The 21652-nt window shown below is 42.5% G+C and overlaps 1 protein-coding gene across 2 annotated transcripts; it reads left to right on the top strand.

Annotated features, from left to right (window-relative positions):
* The first annotated feature begins 1004 nt into the window (after positions 1-1004).
* Positions 1005-21286, top strand: xkr6a (XK, Kell blood group complex subunit-related family, member 6a). Of its 2 annotated transcripts, XM_079669514.1 has the most exons (5): positions 1005-1892; positions 9189-9385; positions 13036-13453; positions 14513-14801; positions 20773-21286. In XM_079669514.1, exons 1-5 carry the CDS (start codon positions 1309-1311, stop codon positions 20776-20778), a joined length of 1494 nt encoding a protein of 497 aa, XP_079525640.1. In that variant the 5' UTR covers positions 1005-1308; the 3' UTR covers positions 20779-21286. The 2 variants fall into 2 exon arrangements, with proteins under 2 accessions (XP_079525640.1, XP_079525639.1); XM_079669513.1 differs by having other exon boundaries at positions 14513-21286.
* The last annotated feature ends 366 nt before the right edge of the window (positions 21287-21652 follow it).

Genomic DNA, 21652 nt, shown 5'->3' with positions numbered 1-21652 from the left:
ATATGTTTCGGCTGATTAAGCTGGCAGAGCCACATGGCAGTCGGCCCACTGGAGGGAATGATGGAGGGATGGATGGACATTGTGGGGAAGAAAGGGAGAGTTTGGGAAGTGCAGAGAGAGAGAGAGAGAGAGAGAGAGAGAGAGAGAGAGAGAGAGAGAGAGAGAGAGTGTTGGATGGAGGACGTGATGATGATTGATGGAGAGACGAATGTCACACAGTGGAAATCTAATTGTTCCTCCTTCTAGTGGAAACAGCTGATTCAATTCAGAAAACAATCATCCTGTTTCTCAGGCTTGAGGAGTAACGGATTACATGTAATGGGATTATTGATTTAAAAAAAAGGTAACTGTATTCCCTCACTGTTAAGGAAACACGATTATTGGATTAGGTTACTGGTAATTAGTACTTGTAAGTGTTGAAAGAAGTATTCAGATGCTGTACTTGAGTAAAAGTGCCACTAAATTATTGTCAAAATGCTGTCAAATTAAAAGTCCTGCATTCAAAATCTTACTTACATAAGTATTATCAGAAAATGGTACTTAAAGTAGGCTAATGAGTAAAGTAGTAATTATGCAAAAATGGCATCTCTTGTAGACCAACAAAGTTCAGATTGGCTTTGGCTTGAAGAGTTAGTCCACTAGTTACATTTTTAGAAATGCATTAGGGTAAAAATATACAGCTGCTAAATAAATAGTGGAGTAAAATGACATTATTCCCTTTTAAATGTGGAGTAGAGAAGTATAAAAGTAGCGTAAAACGAACTCTTAAAAGTTCCTCAAATAAGTACAGCACTTGAGTAAACCTTAGTTACTTCACATCTCTAATTGAACCCTGCTATTTCTATACAGAGTATTGCAAGACCCCCTTAATTTTCCATGCACGTGCACGTGCGCATGCCCGCGTGCAGATGTGATTTCGGGGTTGAGCTTGTTATCCGGTAGAGGGCGGAGTGAGAGAGAGAAAGTGAGGAGGAGAGAGAGAGAGGGGGGGAGCTGCAGAGGAGCGGAGCTGCGGAAAGGAGAGGAGCGGAAACCCGGGACCTGCAGCCTGAGAACGATGATATGAACCAGGGAAAGCTTTATATTTGACGTAGTTTGGGAGTTTTGGAAGACGCAAACACACACACCTGAAAAAACACAGTGGGAGATGCATGACGTCATAGCCCACCACCGTCGCCATAGATGACCGCGCGCAGGACGGGATGATGCAGCAGGGATGATGCTGCTGCTGCTGGACCGCAACGTGTTCCTTCGCTGCTCACCACGGGGCGGTTGTCGTGCATTTCGAAGGAGGGCCGGAAGAGGGACATGGCCGCGGAGTCGGACGGCGGAAAAGCCGGAGCCGCATGCGGCGGGAACGGCGGCTTCGCGCAGCTGTACGACATGGACGCGGAAGATAACCTGGACTCCGCAGCCATTCACATCTGCATGTGCTGCCGCTCCTCCGCGTGCTACTGGGGCTGCCGATCCGCGTGCCTCGGGACCCTCGTCGGCCAGGCTCCAGGGGGGGTCGGGATCCGTGAGACCCACTGTCCCCCCAGGGAGCAGCTGTGGGTGGACTGCCTCTGGATCATCCTGGCCCTCCTGGTCTTCTTCTGGGACGTGGGCACGGACCTGTGCCTCGCCATGGAGTACTACCAGAGGCAGGACTACCTCTGGTTCGGCCTCACGCTCTTCTTCGTGCTGGTGCCCTCCGTGCTGGTCCAGATTCTGAGTTTCAGGTGGTTCGTGCAGGACTACACGGGAGGGGGGCTCGGGGAGGTGGAGGGGCTGACCAAGAGGGGCGCGGTGGCTTTGGGGTGCCTTTATCCCGGGAAGGACCGCCTGCAGCTGGCCACCATTTGGCTGTGGCAGGCCACCATACACATCCTCCAGCTGGGACAAGTGTGGAGGTAAAACACACACCTGCTCCTAACCTGTAACCCCCCCTATCCCTTTCTCACACACACTCTTGTTCCCCTCACACACTTGATGATGATCATGGTTAGAGTCAGTGGTCTAAAGTAACTAAGTAGATACTGAAGTACTGTACTTAAGTAAAATGTGACGTAATTATACTTACCTTGAACATTTCAATGTTTTGCTGCTTCTACTCCTACAATTCAGAACTCAATAGTGTACTTTGACTCCACTACATTTATTTGATGCCTTTAATTCAACTTGGATGAATGATGTGAAATATAATCAAGTGTTAAATCAGACTTTAGTTCCACCTGGAGTAAATCCACAAGCTACCCTGTAGTATACAAAGTCATTCAAAATAGCTGCAACTTTACCAGCTTTGAGAACACTTTAATGATCAATCGTTATAAAACACATCAGATATATTATTCTGAAATTATGAATACTTTCACTTTTGGTACTTTCACTATATTTTGAATGCAGGACTTTTACTACAGAGTATTCCTACACTCTGGTACTTCTACTTTTACAATATGAGTACTTCTCTCTGGTTAGAGTGGTTTGTCTTCTCGCTGTAGCTATGAGAAAGTGAGGCATGCTTCAGTCTGACAAGCAGGAGAGGAGGAGAAACCATGTGACCTCCTCGGTACTTCAGCTATTATCTGGGCACGGCAGACAGAAATTAGGAGAGACAGTCAGAAAGGAAGGGAGTGCTTCTTTTTCTTTTTTGGGTCACCTTATGAAAAGTCACTGACACTGTCTCCTGTAAAACTACAGTAAGCCTTTACATATGCAACTACAGTTAATAGATGTCCAATTAACCGTGAGATGTAGGGGCTGGAGGCATTCCAGCACCATGGACAGCACCTCCACTGTCTTCTATACTCTTTGGATAAAGAACAGGGAAATCAGGGCTGTGTGTGTGTGTGTGTGTGTGTGTGTGTGTGTGTGTGTGTGTGTGTGTGTGTGTGTGTGTGTGTGTGTGTGTGTGTGTGTGAGTCAAGTGGGAAAACGGTGTAACAGCCCTTCCCATGAGTCTCAGCATGCATGGAGAGTATAGAGAGGGAAAGCATCTGCCCTTTTTGCAACTCATCTATATCTCTCTCACGCACACACACACACACACACACACACACACACACACACACACACACACACACACACACACACACACACACACACACACACACACACACACACACACACACACACACACACACACACACACACACACACACACACACACACACACACACACAAAGAACAACACATACACTTATACACACACTTGGACAAGGGTAGGTGCTAATTGTTTTGCTAAAAGCTCTGGCGGGAGAACACAGAAACACACATGGACTATTTTGCTCGGATACACACATATTTCTATCCCTACTATAGGTCAAATGCTCTTATTGCTTTCATTTAAAGACGTCATCTTGGGTTTTTTTGTAACCCTGATCCACATGTTTACACTATTTTCTAAACTGTATAGACAAAACAAATAATAGAGAAACAACCGGCAATACAAATGACCATTAGTCGCAACTCTATCGCTCCAGTGTTCACTCTCTCTCCACATCATCTCTCTTTCTCCAAGAAGACTCCTTAATGGTGTCCACTTGCCTCTGGGTGGGCAGTAGAGAGAGTAAAGTGTGTGTGTGTGTGTGTGTGTGTGTGTGTGTGTGTGTGTGTGTGTGTGTGTGTGTGTGTGTATGTGTGTGTGTGTGAGTGTGTTTACATCCTGCTGTGCTACTCGACCGCTCTGTGGTTGTAGGGTTAAAACCAAAACAATTCCCTCCTCTAACTCCATGCACCCCACCCAGTTATTGCCCCCCCGTGCTGAAAAATGGACTCTCCCACCTGGAGAAAGAGGACAAGGAGGATGAAGAAGAAGAAGGAGGAGGGAGTGGGGATGTTTGCAGCTGAGGAAATGGTACGGCCTGATTGAGACAGATCGCTGAGAGAGGAGGAGGGGGATGGAGAGGAGGGGGGATGGAGAGGAGGGGGGATGGAGAGGGAGGTTGCACATTCACAATGGGTAAACTGGGGGAGGGGAGGAGAAGAGAGCGAGTGGAAGACCTACTGTATTCGTTACATATGGTTTGAAAACACATCCCTCCATGTAAAGACATTACGTGTATGTGAGGGTCACCACAGTAACGCCTTCATCTGAATGTAAAAACAAGGACTTCCTGTTTACAGATTTTTTTTTAACGAGCTGATTTGTTTATCCTGCTTATTTATCCGTCATTGTTCTCGAATCAAGGACACATTTTGGTATTTGTATCTTATTTTCAAGCGACATAATCCATTAATTTGGCTTGAAATGGTTTGTTTAGAGGCATACACATATGAACAATAGGATAATAGAAAGCCCTGGGAGTCAAAACAAAGGAGTCAAGGGCGGAGAACTTTCCCTCTTAAGTGGTAATTCAACAACATGTCCGAACAAGAGGAACGACCCTGGCAGGCGTTACCGCAGCATCCGGACTAAAACCACCAGACACAGAGACAGCTCCATCCCTCAGGCAATAAGACTGTTAAACGTGTTAAACATCTGAAACTATTTCACAACATTCATCTGCTACTTAGTGATTATTCATCTATTATCTAATATATTATTCCAATAACTTGTATATAGACTCGTATTGCACTTTCTCACTTTCTTTAGAACTATTTTTCTTTTGTATTACTTTTAATATAATATACTTTAATATTGTTTTAATAATGTCTGCTTCTCTGTATTATTGTGTTGCATTGTTGGAGAAGCCTGTTACCTCAGATTATCAATGACATAATTACTCTGTAGCTATGTTAGTTTGACAATAAAGAACCTTGAACCGTGAACATATGGAAACACCTACGTAAAAATCCAGTTAGAAAACTAGGGCTACATCAACCGAAGAATGTTTTTGTTGATTTCTCAGTTAGTTGATTTCTCCGTTAGTTGATTTCTCCGTTAGTTGAGTTCTCCGTTAGTTGAGTTCTCCGTTAGTTGATTTCTCCGTTAGTTGAGTTCTCCGTTAGTTGAGTTCTCCGTTAGTTGAGTCCTCCGTTAGTTGAGTTCTCCGTGAGTTGATTTCTCCGTGAGTTGATTTCTCCGTGAGTTGAGTTCTCCGTTAGTTGATTTCTCCGTTAGTTGAGTTCTCCGTTAGTTGATTTCTCCGTTAGTTGAGTTCTCCGTTAGTTGAGTTCTCCGTGAGTTGATTTCTCCGTGAGTTGAGTTCTCAGTTAGTTGATTTCTCCGTTAGTTGAGTTCTCCGTTAGTTGATTTCTCCGTTAGTTGAGTTCTCCGTGAGTTGATTTCTCCGTGAGTTGATTTCTCCGTTAGTTGAGTTCTCCGTTAGTTGGTTTCTCCGTTAGTTGATTTCTCCGTTAGTTGATTTCTCCGTTAGTTGAGTTCTCCGTTAGTTGATTTCTCCGTTAGTTGAGTTCTCCGTTAGTTGGTTTCTCCGTTAGTTGATTTCTCCGTTAGTTGATTTCTCCGTTAGTTGAGTTCTCCGTTAGTTGATTTCTCCGTTAGTTGGTTTCTCCGTTAGTTGAGTTCTCCGTTAGTTGAGTTCTCCGTTAATTGAGTTCTCCGTTAGTTGATTTCTCCGTGAGTTGAGTTCTCCGTTAGTTGATTTCTCCGTTAGTTGATTTCTCCGTGAGTTGAGTTCTCCGTTAGTTGAGTTCTCCGTTAGTTGATTTCTCCGTTAGTTGAGTCCTCCGTTAGTTGAGTTCTCCGTTAGTTGATTTCTCCGTTAGTTGAGTCCTCCGTTAGTTGAGTTCTCCGTTAGTTGAGTCCTCCGTTAGTTGAGTTCTCCGTTAGTTGATTTCTCCGTTAGTTGAGTTCTCCGTCAGTTGAGTTCTCCGTCAGTTGATTTCTCCGTCAGTTGATTTCTCCGTGAGTTGAGTTCTCCGTTAGTTGATTTCTCCATTAGTTGAGTCCTCCGTTAGTTGAGTTCTCCGTTAGTTGATTTCTCCGTTAGTTGAGTTCTCCGTTAGTTGATTTCTCCGTTAGTTGAGTTCTCCGTTAGTTGAGTCCTCCGTTAGTTGAGTCCTCCGTTAGTTGAGTCCTCCGTGAGTTGATTTCTCCGTGAGTTGAGTTCTCCGTTAGTTGATTTCTCCGTTAGTTGAGTTCTCCGTTAGTTGGTTTCTCCGTTAGTTGAGTTCTCCGTTAGTTGAGTTCTCCGTGAGTTGATTTCTCCGTGAGTTGAGTTCTCCGTTAGTTGGTTTCTCCGTTAGTTGATTTCTCCGTTAGTTGATTTCTCCGTTAGTTGGTTTCTCCGTTAGTTGATTTCTCCGTTAGTTGAGTTCTCCGTTAGTTGATTTCTCCGTTAGTTGATTTCAACGACGAAGTCATGCACAAAAAGAACCATTTAAAAATATTGTGTTTACAAGAAATGTGCTGTTCATTTTCAAAACAGCGTTAAAAAAGTGACTAATCGACAAAAAAAATATTGTAGGCATAGTGAAAGCTAAAAATGGTCAACATGACGATAAATCAGTAAACAGTGTTCTACATGTTAAAACGTACTGACTGTGTCATCAGACCACACAACATAAGAAAAGATAGATATGATGAGACAAGATGGGATGAGATAGGATGCTTCGTAGATGTTCTATTGATGTCCCTGTGGAAATGCAAGCGTTAAAGCAACACGAGGAATAAGATCGAAACGTCTCTGTGGTAATCTAAAGCAGGTATGTGAAGGACGAAGAGTTTTTAGACAGCAGAAACTTTCTTCACTGAGCCACTCGATCGTTAATAAGCCTCTTGTGATTGGTAGCCTACGTGCCTGCACTTCTCCGGCCTCCGCATTAATCCGCCCACACACTCGAGTTGCAAATGTGCTCCAGAGAAAAGCAGAAAGACCATCTGAAGGGTGGACTGTTGCTCCACATCTGCTGGGTCAGTTAGAGTCTTTCCTCTGAGTCGACATATCTGCAGGTCTCAGAGCCACTTAGCTCCTGGATTTGAGCAATGCTAGTCCTACACTTGACCTTGTGATAAGGAAAGCAAGGTGAATGTTGCTATGAGTGTCCTCTGTGTGCAGATAGGCAATGTGATAGCAAGGGAGGGGCTTTCTGTGGTGAGTTCAAGAGCTTTACCCAGGTGTTTAATAACACTTCAGGTAGTTCAAAGTGGGGATATCTTTTAGCATACCATGATAAGATGAAGCTGGAGAATTGTTATTATAGGGATAATGGTGTCTATCGTCTATCTACCTTCTTTAAAAACAAATGTATTTTCACTATAAGGATGATTACTAAGTGATTCAATAAGATATTTGTTTCTTAAAATGTAAAAAATAAGTATATTTTACTGCTTTTTTGAGAGTTTTAGTCATATTTCCCTGATCAGCGAGATAGTATTTAATACATAATAATATATAATAATAATAGACTTTAAAATGCTTTACAGAAAACACAACAACAATATTAAAATAAATACAGAACATGATAAAACATCTACCGTGGTCCTAATGAAATTCCCTTGAATTATTTGCACTCTCAATTATTTTGGCCCGTGTTATCGTGACACTTTCACATCGCCCCCGTGTCTATCAGAGCTCTCCTCTCTCCCCTCGCTGCATCAAATTAAGACTGCATGCAAATGTCTGCATTTCCTATGGACGGTGCATTATTTATGTTTTGTGAATTAAGCTCGCTTGTTTCACGTACATGCAGAGTCGTGCATAATGCAGGAGCACATGCACACACGCCATGACACCTTGCATGTAGTCCTGTAGTAATGCACTCACAGGGAGGCAGCAGGAGTGCTTACTATCACACACACACACACACACACACACACACACACACACACACACACACACACACACACACACACACACACACACACACACACACACACACACACACACACACACACACACACACACACACACACACACACACACACACACACACACACACACACACACACAGTGACACACACTCTCTAAGTGCCCTCAGGCATGTATTGAAACCCCTGCCTACATGCCACCCACATGTACTGTTATCTCTCACATCTAGAAAGCACACACAGTATTTATTATATCGTGTTACATCTGTTTGTCCACGAAGAAGGAAATTCTGCTGTATTTATATAATAACATATTCAAATAATTTGGTATCAGATGAAGTGTATCAAGTCTTTTGTGAAGGATTAATGAGGACATTAGTAAGAGATGCAACAATAGAAAAATAAATTGTGGACAATTTTGACGATCTAGAAATCGTTGAAAATGAAATGTGGAGATTTACTGCTTTTCTGTATATCATATAAAAGAGAATGGTTTGGGGTTTACTGACAAAACAATACATTTAAAGGCATCAACTTTGGACAAAAACCTTGAACATCTCGAATAGAAACCTAGCAAATTAATCAAAAATGAATATAATTGTTAGTTAAAAAGTGTGTGAACAGTGAGACAGAAAACAATGAGAGAAACTGCATGTTAAGCTTTAATGTGTGCTCTCACCTGTGCAGGTACATCCGGACGCTGTTGAATAGCCCGTGATTGATTAGTCCAGGGGTGTCAAACTCAATTTAATCGCGAGCCACATTCGCATAAAGGCTGCACTCAAAGGGCCGGTTGTAACTATATATATATAAAATAATTTATTATATGACATCATTGCGTCTGAACTGGATTATTATCGGATAGGATAATAACTTATTAATTAACTACGTCTGAAAGCAGAAGTCCAGGCTAAATAATTGCAAGTCTCTTCAGTGCCATGTCACAAAACGAGATGCATTGTGGGACATATAGTTTATGGGCAACCTGCTTCTGTTAATCAGCATGTAACCGTATAATAAACGTATTATATTCTTTGCAAGCTCTTGAGGGGCCACATAAAATGAAGTCGCGGGCCGGATTTGGCCCCCGGGCCTTAAGTTTGACACCCCTGGATTAGTCTATGAAAATGGATACTTAAATGTTAGAGATAACATATTCAAATATATTTTCTTATCCAGCAGACATACCAGACGCACCAATATACAGGGCAATGTTGAACATGAAGAAAACATGTGGAGGTTTACTGCTTTTCTGTTTTTATATCATACAATGGAATATTTTTGGGTTTTAGACAAAACAATACATTTAAAGTCATCAACTTACTCTCACATATTGTGACGGATATTTTCCACTATTTTCTTACATTCTTTTGAGCAAAAGCTTGAAAATCTCGAAAAGAAACCTATCAAATGAATCAAAAATGAAAATAATTGTTTGTTAAAAAGTGTGTGAAAGGTGAAACAAAATGTAATGTGTAACTTCTCACCTGTGCAGGTACATCCGGACGCTATACCTGGGCATCATGTCGCGGCGGCAGAAGGAGCATCAGCGGCGCTGGTACTGGGCGATGATGTTCGAGTACGCCGATGTCAACATGCTGCGGCTGCTGGAGACCTTCCTGGAGTCAGCGCCTCAGCTGGTTCTGCAGCTCTGCATCATGATCCAGGAGAACCGGGCCGAGACGCTGCAATGTGGGTGGAGCACGCGTTACAATACAATATATATTAGGGATGTAACGATATATCAAATATCACGATATCGCGGTAAATAGATGTCTCAATACCGTCGTGAGACTGACAAAATCTACCGCGATTGTTTTTTTATATATATATTTTTTAAAACCTTTATTCAACCAGATGGTCCCTAATCGATCTCTTGTTCAAGGGAGACCTGTCCAACATGGCAGCAAGTAGGTTACAACATGAACATGAAACAACAGATAACACAAAAGGACATGGTATCTACAGGGCTACATGTACATACCTAGAGACATTGACAAGTACCAACAGTATATTTATATCTCGCCCTGTCAATAAGCCTCACCTTCTTGGCAACAACTGTATTGTTTTTGAAGTGGTGGAGAGACAATGCACAGTTTGACCCACTGCTGTCACCCATGGCCAAAGCATATCTCTCTGTCCCAGCAACATCAGTACCAAGCAAGAGAGTTTTTTCCACAGCAGGTGATATAGTAAACGCCCAAACATCCCAGCTTCTACCTGGAAATGTGGACATGCTCATATTCCTAAAAGATAACTTTGATGACGCTGAGAGAGTGAGTTAGAGTTGAGTTACTTGAAAAACTAATTCTATTGCAGGGTATGATTATTATATTGTTGACACTTTAAAATACTACTATCCTACTAAAATGCTGCACAAATCTGATTCGTTATTTAATAAAGAAAAAAGAATTCAAGTAAAAAAAAAAATTTCACATTTTTTTTCTTTATTTTTGAATATCGCAATAAATATCGTACCGTGGACTTTTTATCGCGATATTATCGTACCGTGAGTTTTTGGTATCGTTACATCCCTAATATATATTTAATGTCATCATACAAAGTACAACAAAATGTATTTGGCTACTCTCACTGCAGTAACACAGACACAAATAAATAAGAGTGGTAAAAGCAGAGGTAGGAGCGATGACAGTGCCACGAGATAAGTACACTCCCACATTAAGATAAGATAAGAAGTACTTTATTGATCCCAATGTTTGCGTCGCAGCGGCATAAAAAAACAAGGCATTGTACATTGGAGGAATTAAAAGGCTTGAAATAAACAATCCAATATGTAAACGTCTCAAATAGAAATAATTTAGCATAAAAAAAGTGGAAAATATACATGTACTGTACAGTAACACAATATAAGCTGAATATTCCAAGTGTCTATCGTGGTAGAGAAGTGAAAAATAGAGCCTTATTTAAAGGAAACAGGATATTCACAAAATGTTGCTATTTTTTATTCATGCAGCGCGACCCCTTGATTTGGGATACATTGTTTAATTTCACGATAAGGATGATTACTGTCCTTGTTTCTTAATCACAATTTAGATGATTAGCGAGAGAGTATTTGGAAAGTTACCGTAACAAAATATAAGCAGGATATTATATATACACTCATTGCTCCCCATCAAACACCGCATTGACTTTAAAATATTACTTTTCACTTTCAAAGCCCTCAACAACCTTGCCCGCCCCCCCTACCTCTGTGACCTCATCCAACGACACACCCCCACCCGTCGCCTCAGGTCTGCTGAAGCTAACCTACTGCAGCCCATCAGGACAAAGCTCCGGACCTGGGGTGACAGGGCCTTCGCAGCAGCCTCCCCCACACACTCTGGAACTCCCTCCCCAGCCACGTCAGATCCGCCAACACTCTCACATCATTCAAACAATCCCTCAAAACTCAGCTTTTCACTCTTGCCTTCAACTCCTCATCCACTTGCCCTTATTCCACCTAGCTTAGCACTTTCTACTTTAGTTGTTATTTAGTTTTACTTGCTTGTAAGTGCTTTGAGCACCAGGAAAAGCGCTTTATAAATGTAACGTATTATTATTATTATTATTATTGTGTATTAAATGAAATTGGTTGAATAAACACCAGGTTCTTGTGCAGCACACAAAGCACATCCAAATCAACAGCTGCACAAACAGTAATTAGCAATTTGCACAAGTCATGCTCGGTAATGTGTGGCTGGCTGCAGACGGGGCTGCGCTTGGATTTGTCACAGTGTTTTTTGATTATAGAAAGAAAAGCACAATCATAGGTGTCCGAGGGAAGTGCCAGCCTCCTCCTTATTCATCCTCCAGGAGATGAGTCATCCGTGGTGTTAATCATATTCATCGATCTGGACTTGAGGGACAGCTTCATGCAAATATGTAACAAGTACAGGGGGTGGATGCATGCGATACAAATAACCCGTCTATGTCATATTGTAAGGCTTCATTACCACATGTCTTGCACACACTATTTATTTCAAGATGCGCCCACATGAATACACCCAACACGTCAGCACGATGGGAAAGATGGAGACGGAGAGAGTTTTGGCATCTAAAGCCGCTTCTTTTTATATCACTCCCTAGAATGTGTATTTACAGAAAAGCCTTTTTTTCAGTAAATCGGTTTTTAGTTTTTTGGTAATTTTAGGTTTCTTTCTGACTGAATACTGTTGCATCCAGTTCTGTAAAGCATGCTGTGTTTCAAAAAAGTGCTATACTAATTAAGATGACTATTTAGCATCAATAAATGTGGAGTTGATTAGTTTTGCTTTGCATAACAACTGAAAGCTGAGGGGAAACAAAAGGAGTGTTAATCCTCTCATTTATCTCTCAGCCAAAAAGCCAATACATGTATTTTCCCTTTACTATGTGAGGGGAGAGTGAGCATACTCTAAAATGCAATATGAGAAGTTGAAGCACCTCAAAATTAAACACAGTAGCTCTAACATCATAATTATGTTCCTGTGTGTTGGGGAATAATTTGCTTAGGTATTCAACCTTCGACACAGTTCATCACGTTCTCCTCTCACTGTCTCCTTTCCCACGGCATAGGTCTACGGCCTTGGGTATCGCTGCTATCTCTCTTAAGGAGGGGCAGCTTGGGGGCATTGTTGTTGCCAGTCTATGACAGAGCACAAGCCGCCATGAGGTCGCTTACTGTTCAGGGACGAAGGATCCCTGGCGCACATTCTTTTCTATGGACGAGAGCTCTAGTTAGATTCAGGGTCCATACTTAGTCTCGCTGATGAAGAATGTTTACCCTCTGAACTAGTAAACCTCGAGCTGCAGAAAGAGTTCTTCAGAATTGGTTTGGTAACCGCTGTGTCAACTCGTGACCTGCCTTGTCAGTTCTCCGGCCGTAACTCAGAATAAACCGTCAGTGTTTGCCATCAAATCTCCAGCTCACCTCGTGGCTCTCTGAGTCCTGACTCTCCATTGCTACAGACGTTCCCCGCACACTGTGCATTAGAGCTAGAACTACTGAAAAGCCCATCGTTGATTAGCCTGTGAAAAAAAGTGAAAATGGCTACTAAAATGTCAGAGATAACATATTCAAATAGCTTTTCTTATCCAGCAGACTTACCAAACGCACCCATTTACAGATCAATGTTAAACATGAGGAAACCTTTCTGTGTTTACATCTCATCAAAGAGAATATTCTGGGGGTTTAGACACAACAATACATTTAAAGGCATCAACTTAAACTCGCATATTGTGACGGATAGTTTCCACTATTTCTTTAAATGTTTTGACTGATAATGATTTTGTGCTTTTTGTTTGACGCACCTTGTTTGTATTTGGTTCTGATTGAGTCAAACATCCTCCTCTTCCCCCTGCAGGCATCTCCTCCCTGGGCTCCCTCCTCTCTCTGGCCTGGGTCCTGGCCTCCTACCACAAGCTGCTGAGAGACTCTCGGGATGATCAACGCTCCATGAGTTATCGCGGCGCCCTCCTGCACCTCTTCTGGCGCCTCTTCACCATCTCGTCTCGCGTCCTCTCGCTCGCCCTCTTCGCCTCCCTCTTCCACATCTACTTCGGCATCTTCGTGGTGGTGCACTGGTGCGCCATGGCCTTCTGGGTGGTGCACGGAGGCACCGACTTCTGCATGTCCAAGTGGGAGGAGGTGCTGTTCAACATGGTGGTGGGCATTGTGTACATCTTCTGCTGGTTCAACGTGAAGGAGGGACGCACTCGGCACAGGATGGTGACGTACTACATCGTGGTGCTGTTAGAAAACACCATCCTCACAGGGCTGTGGTGAGTCAGAGCCTATGTTTATCCATCATGTGCTTTTTTGCATAAAGCCCCTGTCACACTGTCCCGAAATGTACACCCGATGGACACACGAATATGGAATTGTGAATTTCACACGAAGGTGGCCCCGAACCACACACGAAGGCAACATTTACATTAAAGACATACAACTGCAACGAAAGTAACACAAACGATTATGTTAAAGTATTATGATACTGTTCTGATATTTTCAGACTTTTTTCTTTACTTTCTCCGTCTTTATATGTAGAAGATATTAAGTTTTTTCCGTAATGTTGTTTCCATAGCAACAACAACTTCCTCGCCTTCAAAATAATATATTATGTCCTTTTCAGTTTCACAGAACACAAATTGGGTTATTTACATAATATGTTTACATGATTTTGTTGTGCAATAAGACAACCCGACGGACACACGATAAAGGAAATGTTCAAATTCGGCTCTGATCGTAACAACATCGGGACATTCGTGAGGGCATCTTAAACCATCGTATGACCGCCGGTAGAGTTTCTTAGGCTCCGGCAGCAACTTCGTGAGCGGTGACAAAATCTTTGGCATGCCAAAAAATTGCCGAAGGACCGTGAAGGTTCATTTTCGTGTTGAATTCGTGTGTCAATTTTGCCCTTCGTAAGGCACTCGTGAGAGCATCGTGTTATCATCGGTGCCATCGGGCATTTGCCCCGATCAGAGTGAGGGCGAATGCCCGATGGCACCGAGGACAACAAGATGCCCTTACGATTTGACAAGATGCCCTCACGAGTGCCTTACGAAGTTACCGCTCGCGAAGTTGCTGCCGGAGCCTGAGAAACTCTACCGGCGGTCATACGATGGCTTAAGATGCCATCACGAATGGCCCGACGTCGTTACGATCAGAGCCGAATTTGAACATTTCCTTTATCGTGTGTCCATCGGGTGTCAATTTCGGGACAGTGTGACAGGGGCTTTAAAGGTCCCCTATCATACTGTTTTTCATCAATATATCACAGGTCTCAGATATATACAAAACACGTCTCTGAAGTGTTTGTTGTCGCTCTGATCCTTCAGGTACGCCTACAGAGACCCGACGCTGACCGACTCCTACGCGGTCCCAGCGTTGTGCGGCGTCTACCTGACCTTCGCTGGTGGTGTCCTGGTCATGCTGCTTTACTACGGCTTCCTGCACCCGGCCACCGCTCATCACCACCCGAGTCCCGCCTCTTCCTGCTGCGCTCAGCTTCTCTGGGGTCTCCCTTTGCCTCCATCAGCTCCGCCCACCGCCCCGCCCACCCCAGCTCACATGACCAAGTCTGAGACGGAAGAGGAAGTGGCCGAGTCGTGTCTTCCCGTCTTCCAGGTGAGATCGGCGCCCATCACCTCCAAACCAGAGGGCCCGCTGATAAAGATCGACATGCCGAGGAAGCGTTACCCAGCGTGGGACGCTCACTACGTAGACAGGCGCCTGAGGAGGACTATAAACATCCTGCAGTACATCACGCCGGCCGCAGTGGGCATCCGATACCGGGACGGACCCTTAATGTACGAATTGTTGCAGTACGAGTCCTCCTTCTAACACATCAAAAGCACCATAAAAAGACACGTGGATGTTGAGATTTAGAGGCACGCACAACGTCACACTTGATGTAAGCACACAAACACAAAAGCAATCACACTTTTATGCACACACACGAACACATTCCCCACGGCCATGACTCAGCGATCTGCTTCAGCGCGAGTCCATCTCTTCCCCTCTCTATTCCCCTCTAATCACTCTCCATCTCGTTGGTTTAGCATCACGCGTTCGCTCTCTCCGCTGTGATTAAAAAACGACAAGAAGTTTTAAAAAATGAGCGCAGTTTCACCCTTTGGCCACCGCATGCCGTTTACGTTGCGTCGCTCACGCTTTCTCGGGTTTCAGGAGAATAAAAAGACGTAAAGAAAGAACAAACGTCACTTTTAATAAAAAGAGTCTGTGAACATGTTCTTAGTCTAGTCAAAAGGTAGTGTATATATTTTCTATGTGAAGATCGGGATGTTTTGTATGTACCGTGGGACGCATTGGGGTTGGTTAAGTAGCAGAGCATGATGGGAAAGATGGAGAAAGAGCGGGAATTGGCATTTAAAGCTGGGCTCAGAGAATAGTGAGACATTTCGGGAAAAACGTACTAATTCCTCCTATCCTAAAATGATGCAAACACTTAAGTGAAACTAAAAATGAGATTATGAGAAGGTGAAGCAGCTCAACATTTGACTAAACAGCTCGAAGAGAAAAAGTATAATCCTGTTGCTTAAAGGCTGCCACAGCTCAATTACACGCAACCATACTTGCCAACCTTGAGACCTCAGAAATCGGGAGCATTTCAAAATGCAAAATAGGGGGGACGGGACTCAGACTTTCAGTTGCACGCTACTAAAGAGAGGCGTTACCATGGAAACCAAACAATGGTGTAGCTGTATTAAAGTCCGAGTGGAAACATTCCTGAGTAAATCTGATGTTTTCAGAAATCGGGAGAAATGCGGGAGAAATATGACCCCGGGAGGAAACCGGGAGAGGGCTATGAAATCGGGAGTCTCCCGCGAAAATCGGGAGGGTTGACAAGTATGCACGTAACTCAAAACAATGACTGTATCGATAAAGAACGAGTGGTTTCCTGCCTGATATATAAAGTACACTACATCGGCTACATGGTTCGATAGATGACTCTCTCAACACCCTGTGTGCTAAAGGGTTAGCACGGAGCTAGAGAGAACGGATGCTAATGCTACAGGTCTTATTGCTAAACATGTACACTAGTCAATGTGCCAATCTCTTTCCAATCACGACACAGCGGCATCGTCATCCCGTGTGCGTGGAATAAGTGTTACTGCCTGCTGATGTTTTCAGTCTTACTATCGTGTGGTTGTATCATAAACATCACCGAATACAGGAGGGAACTTATCTCCATCTTCCTGCTGTGCTCGGAGGTTAGAAAAAAAAGTGGAAATGTACAAAAGCAAGACTAATTCTTTGTGATCTACATTTCTCCGTGATGTCTCTGTCATGCTGGTCCCACGCTAACAGGGTGCCGCGTCTGAAGCTGATATCAAACCGTTTTTGGGCTTTAATAGTCAAAGCCCTCTCGATGACTTGCCTCTGTATCAAGTCCAACAATCTACGCCTCCAAAGCCACCCACGGCTGAGCTGTGATGCATGGCTCATTATTGAGTTTTTCCATTTGTTTATCCCTGTAATCCAAGCTGTTACATTGGCAGGCGACAACAAATGAGCCGAGATATATCAGTTATCAGCGGAGAGCTTGATCCTGAAGTCGCACGTCTTCAGGGGGGCGGAAAAGTGTTTTTACACCTTTCCTCTAGTCCCATGGTGGAGGCAGAGCAGGTGAAACCCAGCCATGAGATATTTCACATGGTGCGGTGAGAAAATATGAACACACACATGCTTCTTATTAAAGCTGAGGATCAAGCAGGTGAAAAGGAGTGTTAAAGGGGGAACGTCAACATTTGAGGGCAGCTTTAATCTCTTCCAAAAAACTGTAGAAAATGTAGGTTAAAAAACGGCTTCCAAAAACGTGGTAGTTGCTTGACAGACATCTGAGAACAATTCACACAGGTAGGGTCAAAACTGCCTAGGCCATCGAAACAGGAAAACACAGTATCAGCTGCAGCTTCTAGACAAATGGCCAGCCGTTAGCAAGTATCACAATGCACCTATAGCATAATCAGACTCGATGACAGTTTAAAATGCATGCAACAGAACCATGAATAGCGTCTATTATAAGTCAAGTATTCTTCTATTTGAAAACATTACTCAATCCTCTTGTGACCATCGTTAGGAATCAGACAGAAAATAATCAAGACAACAACTTCTTGCAGTTAAATGCTGAAAAAAAGGGCCCTGAACATGTTGACGTATCCCATAAAGTTTGTGAATGGACAGCGAGCTTACGATACTTTTCCGTGGTGCTAGCCAATGAAAAAAAAAAAAAACGAAACAAATCAGTTTATTTGCTGCAAGCTAGATTCAGTATGTGCAACGCGCAGTATTAGCCGCAGTGATCATATGGTGCAACACACTCGAGCTCCAGAGTCAATTGGCTGCTAATCCCACTTCATATGGTGCAAATATGACACACACACACACACACACACACACACACACACACACACACGTACTAATGGTGCAATAAGGGCAGATTGTCCCTTTGAATTTATGGTGCAACTCGAGTACTGCCTTCAGTTGTCAGCCAAGGCTCCGCCAAACGGACAACTGCTCTTCCTGTCCTGCAGCTATGCAAGTCTCCGACGCAAGGAGATGTGCTTAGTGTACACACACACACACACACACACACACACACACACACACACACACACACACACACACACACACACACACACACACACACACACACACACACACACACACACACACACACACACACACACACACACACACACACACACACACACACACACACACACACACACACACACACACACACACACACACACACACACACACACACACACACACACACGGTTTTCCTCTACAGCAGGGAGTCAGTTACAAGGGATGTGTCCCTACCTCACTGCTTCCACACACACACACTAATGTCCTCACCCCTTTATAATTTGGGAACAATATTCATATGGTGCTATTGAGTAAGGATGGTTTTTGTATTGGCATGGTCACATGATGAATTTAGCCAAATATGTTTATCAAATTGAGATCAGTGTGTGTACATAAAAGCAGCAACACCCTCTGAGAGCGACACATAAAAAGGGACAAATCTGCAACAACAAAAAACCGGGGAGGCGGAGTTATTTTTAAAGATATCTGAGTCATGGTTTAAGATTGACTTCAGGAGGGTGGTGCTGGTTTTTGGTACATTTAAAAATAAAGGGTATAGAGGAATAGAAAGAGGTCAGCATACTGTTTAAGCACGGCAAAAAATATGTGAACCTTTACTGTCCAGATTGTGGATTTCTTGCATGAATGTTTTCGATTTGACGGCACTACAAGCGGAAAAAGTCACAGCTTCGTTTGTGCTTCTGGGATGTTAAAGGGAGATTTATGTTGAGCAGCTTCTGACCTTTTGACCCTAACTACGACCTCTTTGCACCCAGAGCTCCAGCCGGTCAGAGATCAGGTTTAACACAAATCAGGTCTGACACAACCAAAAAAACTACAGTTCCTTCTTTATATCGACGTGTTCATGTGTGGCATTCAGACTCAGCTGCAGCTTCCCAAACAAACGGCAGGTATCTTACCTTCTCACCATCCCTATTTTGTCTTTTAAATCAGACTACACTCATGGACCCACTCTCTACAGATGAGTCTGAACGCTACAAATGAAACTCTCTTACTCTAAAAAAAACCCAGAGCCTTAGCACGGCCCGCTCTGTAAGGAAAATGTATGGCTACACATCCACAGCTATGCACATAACACACAGAGAGGTGCTGGGCTTGGATAACCTTTACAAACAAATACCACATCACTGTTATCATGTAAAGCCTGTACTTACTTCATTGTGTTGCCTTTTTTTTGTTTGCCAATAAGAGGTGAAGACGTGTAAATGTGCAACAATGCATTCATGTGATATACCATTTGTTTATTGTCTGCGTTTGGTTTATGAACATGTGGTTTTCTTGCATCGTTTATGTTTTTTTATCCTGTTATTGGGTTCAAATGTAATCCAAGGGGGGGCTAGTTTAATTTACTTTTAGGGAATAACCAGGCTGGGTGCAACGTCCCAACAGAGGAATGTGCATCTGATTGTGAAAAGTAAAAACAGAAAGATATTTTTGTTTGGTCTTAAACTAAAAAAAGTCCACTATCAGGGTCTGTGAAGCATATGAGGCCTGTGGTTAGGCTGTGTGTGTGTGTGTGTGTGTGTGTGTGTGTGTGTGTGTGTGTGTGTGTGTGTGTGTGTGAGAGAGAGTAATGCTTCATTTGCTTGTTTTTTAGCCAAAGTTTTACTTGCATGGTCCAGAGCTTATGAGCTTAATTATCATCATGTTTTTTTTTTAACTGATCTCAGAGCAGTTTCTACCAGATCTGAGGACATTTGAAATCCTTTCCGAAGACGTTTGACTCAAATTAAATCATGGAAAAGGGGAATTTTGGGAGGATTTCAGTGGTTTCCCTCAGGTGTGATAATGGCAGGGTCAAAGGAGACGTGGATGTATCTATAAGACGAGCTTTTATGTTTTTGGGGTCATGCTTTTTCTACTGTGTTCTTCACTAGGAAAAAAAAACGTAGCTTTAGAGATTTCAATGTGCAAAAAAAAAAAAAGTATCTTTTCATTTCTCGTGGTTGGCATTTTGATTGTAAATACCTTTTTCTGGTGTTGCTCCTCAGTTGGATCTATGTTCGATGAGTTGGTTAGATGGCTCTTTGAAATGTACTGATAGTAAATGTTCTTTATAAATATCCAGAATGTAAGACGAGAGAAGTCAAATACGGCTCGACTGGAAACTGTTTTTCGTAGGAGTCTGTGCCATCGTGTTGTCTCGAGTATAAGCACACTGATACTAGATCTGTAGGAAAGAGGACGTTTCGGGAGGCGATCGGCCAGACAGACAACTGTTTCACTTGAAAAAAGAAAGTTAGCACAAACAGATATGAAATATTTCTCTCTCACATTCCTGATAAACACAAAAAAGGTTTTTACAGTTCTGCAAAGAAACACCATCATCACAAGCAAGGACGGTGAAGACTTTAACATGTATTTAAAGTTACAAATGTCCACTTTAACTCCTTACATTGTGCTTTAAGTGTATGAGACAAGTGCTCAATAATGTTTACCACTGTTATATCTGAACCTTGGTTAGCTTAGCTTAGCACAACAAGTGATAGAAGGGGAAACAAACAGCTAAATCTGTCCAATGTAAAAGCACCATGCTAGCTGTTTCCCTTTACTTCCAGTCATTATGCTAAGCTAAGCTAACTACCGTCTCTTCATATTAAGTTTACATTAATGAGAGTGGGATCAAAATGATTATCAAAATCTTGGCATTAAGGTGCATAAGTGTATTTTACAAATTCCCTGAGGTGTTCTTTCCAATTGTTATTTAGTTTAACACAGATGTTAACCCTTTATTCACTTGGAAGTAGGTCAAATATATCGAAAGTAGACAAATTAACCCAACTAACTTACGGAAAGATAATTAAAGGAGTTATATTTGTTAAGATGGACATTTCTGACTTTAAATGTGATTAATAGCTTGGTAAGATGATCATATTTGCAGCTTCATACCTCACAGTTCAATACATAAGCACATATTCCAGCTCGTCTGTCTGGCTAACGTCTCCCGTCTTCTCCGTAGAAATGATTGTCATCGACCGTGTTCAAACCGCTCCTGCGTCCGCTCATAAAAAACACCATTCAGGAATCTTCTGGTCTTCGATTCCTAAATTCACAGCGAATGTTTTTCCGACCCACCACAAAAGAAACGTGAGAGAAAACAAGGTGTGCATCTCTCGTGTGATTTATGTGTCTACTTGCCATGTTAATGCATTCTGGGAAAGAGTTGAATGATATTTTCAATGGCTCTCTGTGGCCAGCGTTAGGAAATGTGTTATTTTTGTTACAATACCTCCTGAAAACAAAGTCTATTTATCTGGGAAGAGACAGAGATTTACAATAATACATACTACATAGAAATGATGACAGATTTTAACAAACAGATATAAATACATGTATAGTTCATTTGGTTTTGAACACGATAAAGAAATGTTTATGCGTCAGTATTGAGTTTGATTTTATATATTTACCATTTTATTACATTGTAATGTTGTGACTGCAATGGAGAAAAAAATATATAAAGGAATATAAATTAATTTTTCCAAATGTGTGTCGCTTTTTTCTTTCCATTTAAATACATTTAATGTAAGTTTTTTTTTTAACGTTCCTGTTGGCTTCGGGTCAAATCTGACCGATTTACTACTTTCATCAATCACAACTTTTTTGTTTTACATTCGATATCATTAAGGCTTTATGATATCCTTCACTTGAACATATCACATGGTTGATCACCACTTTCATTGAAGTTTGGATGATTTAGTCAACTTTGACACACACACACACACACACACACACACACACACACACACACACACACACACACACACACACACACACACACACACACACACACACACACACACACACACACACACACACACACACACACACACACACACACA

The sequence above is a fragment of the Notothenia rossii genome (genome assembly GCF_949606895.1).
Source record: "Notothenia rossii genome assembly, chromosome: 3".
Lineage (NCBI taxonomy): Eukaryota > Metazoa > Chordata > Actinopteri > Perciformes > Nototheniidae > Notothenia > Notothenia rossii.
Note: the sequence above shows the minus strand (reverse complement) of the source record. Positions and strands in the feature narration are given on the sequence as shown.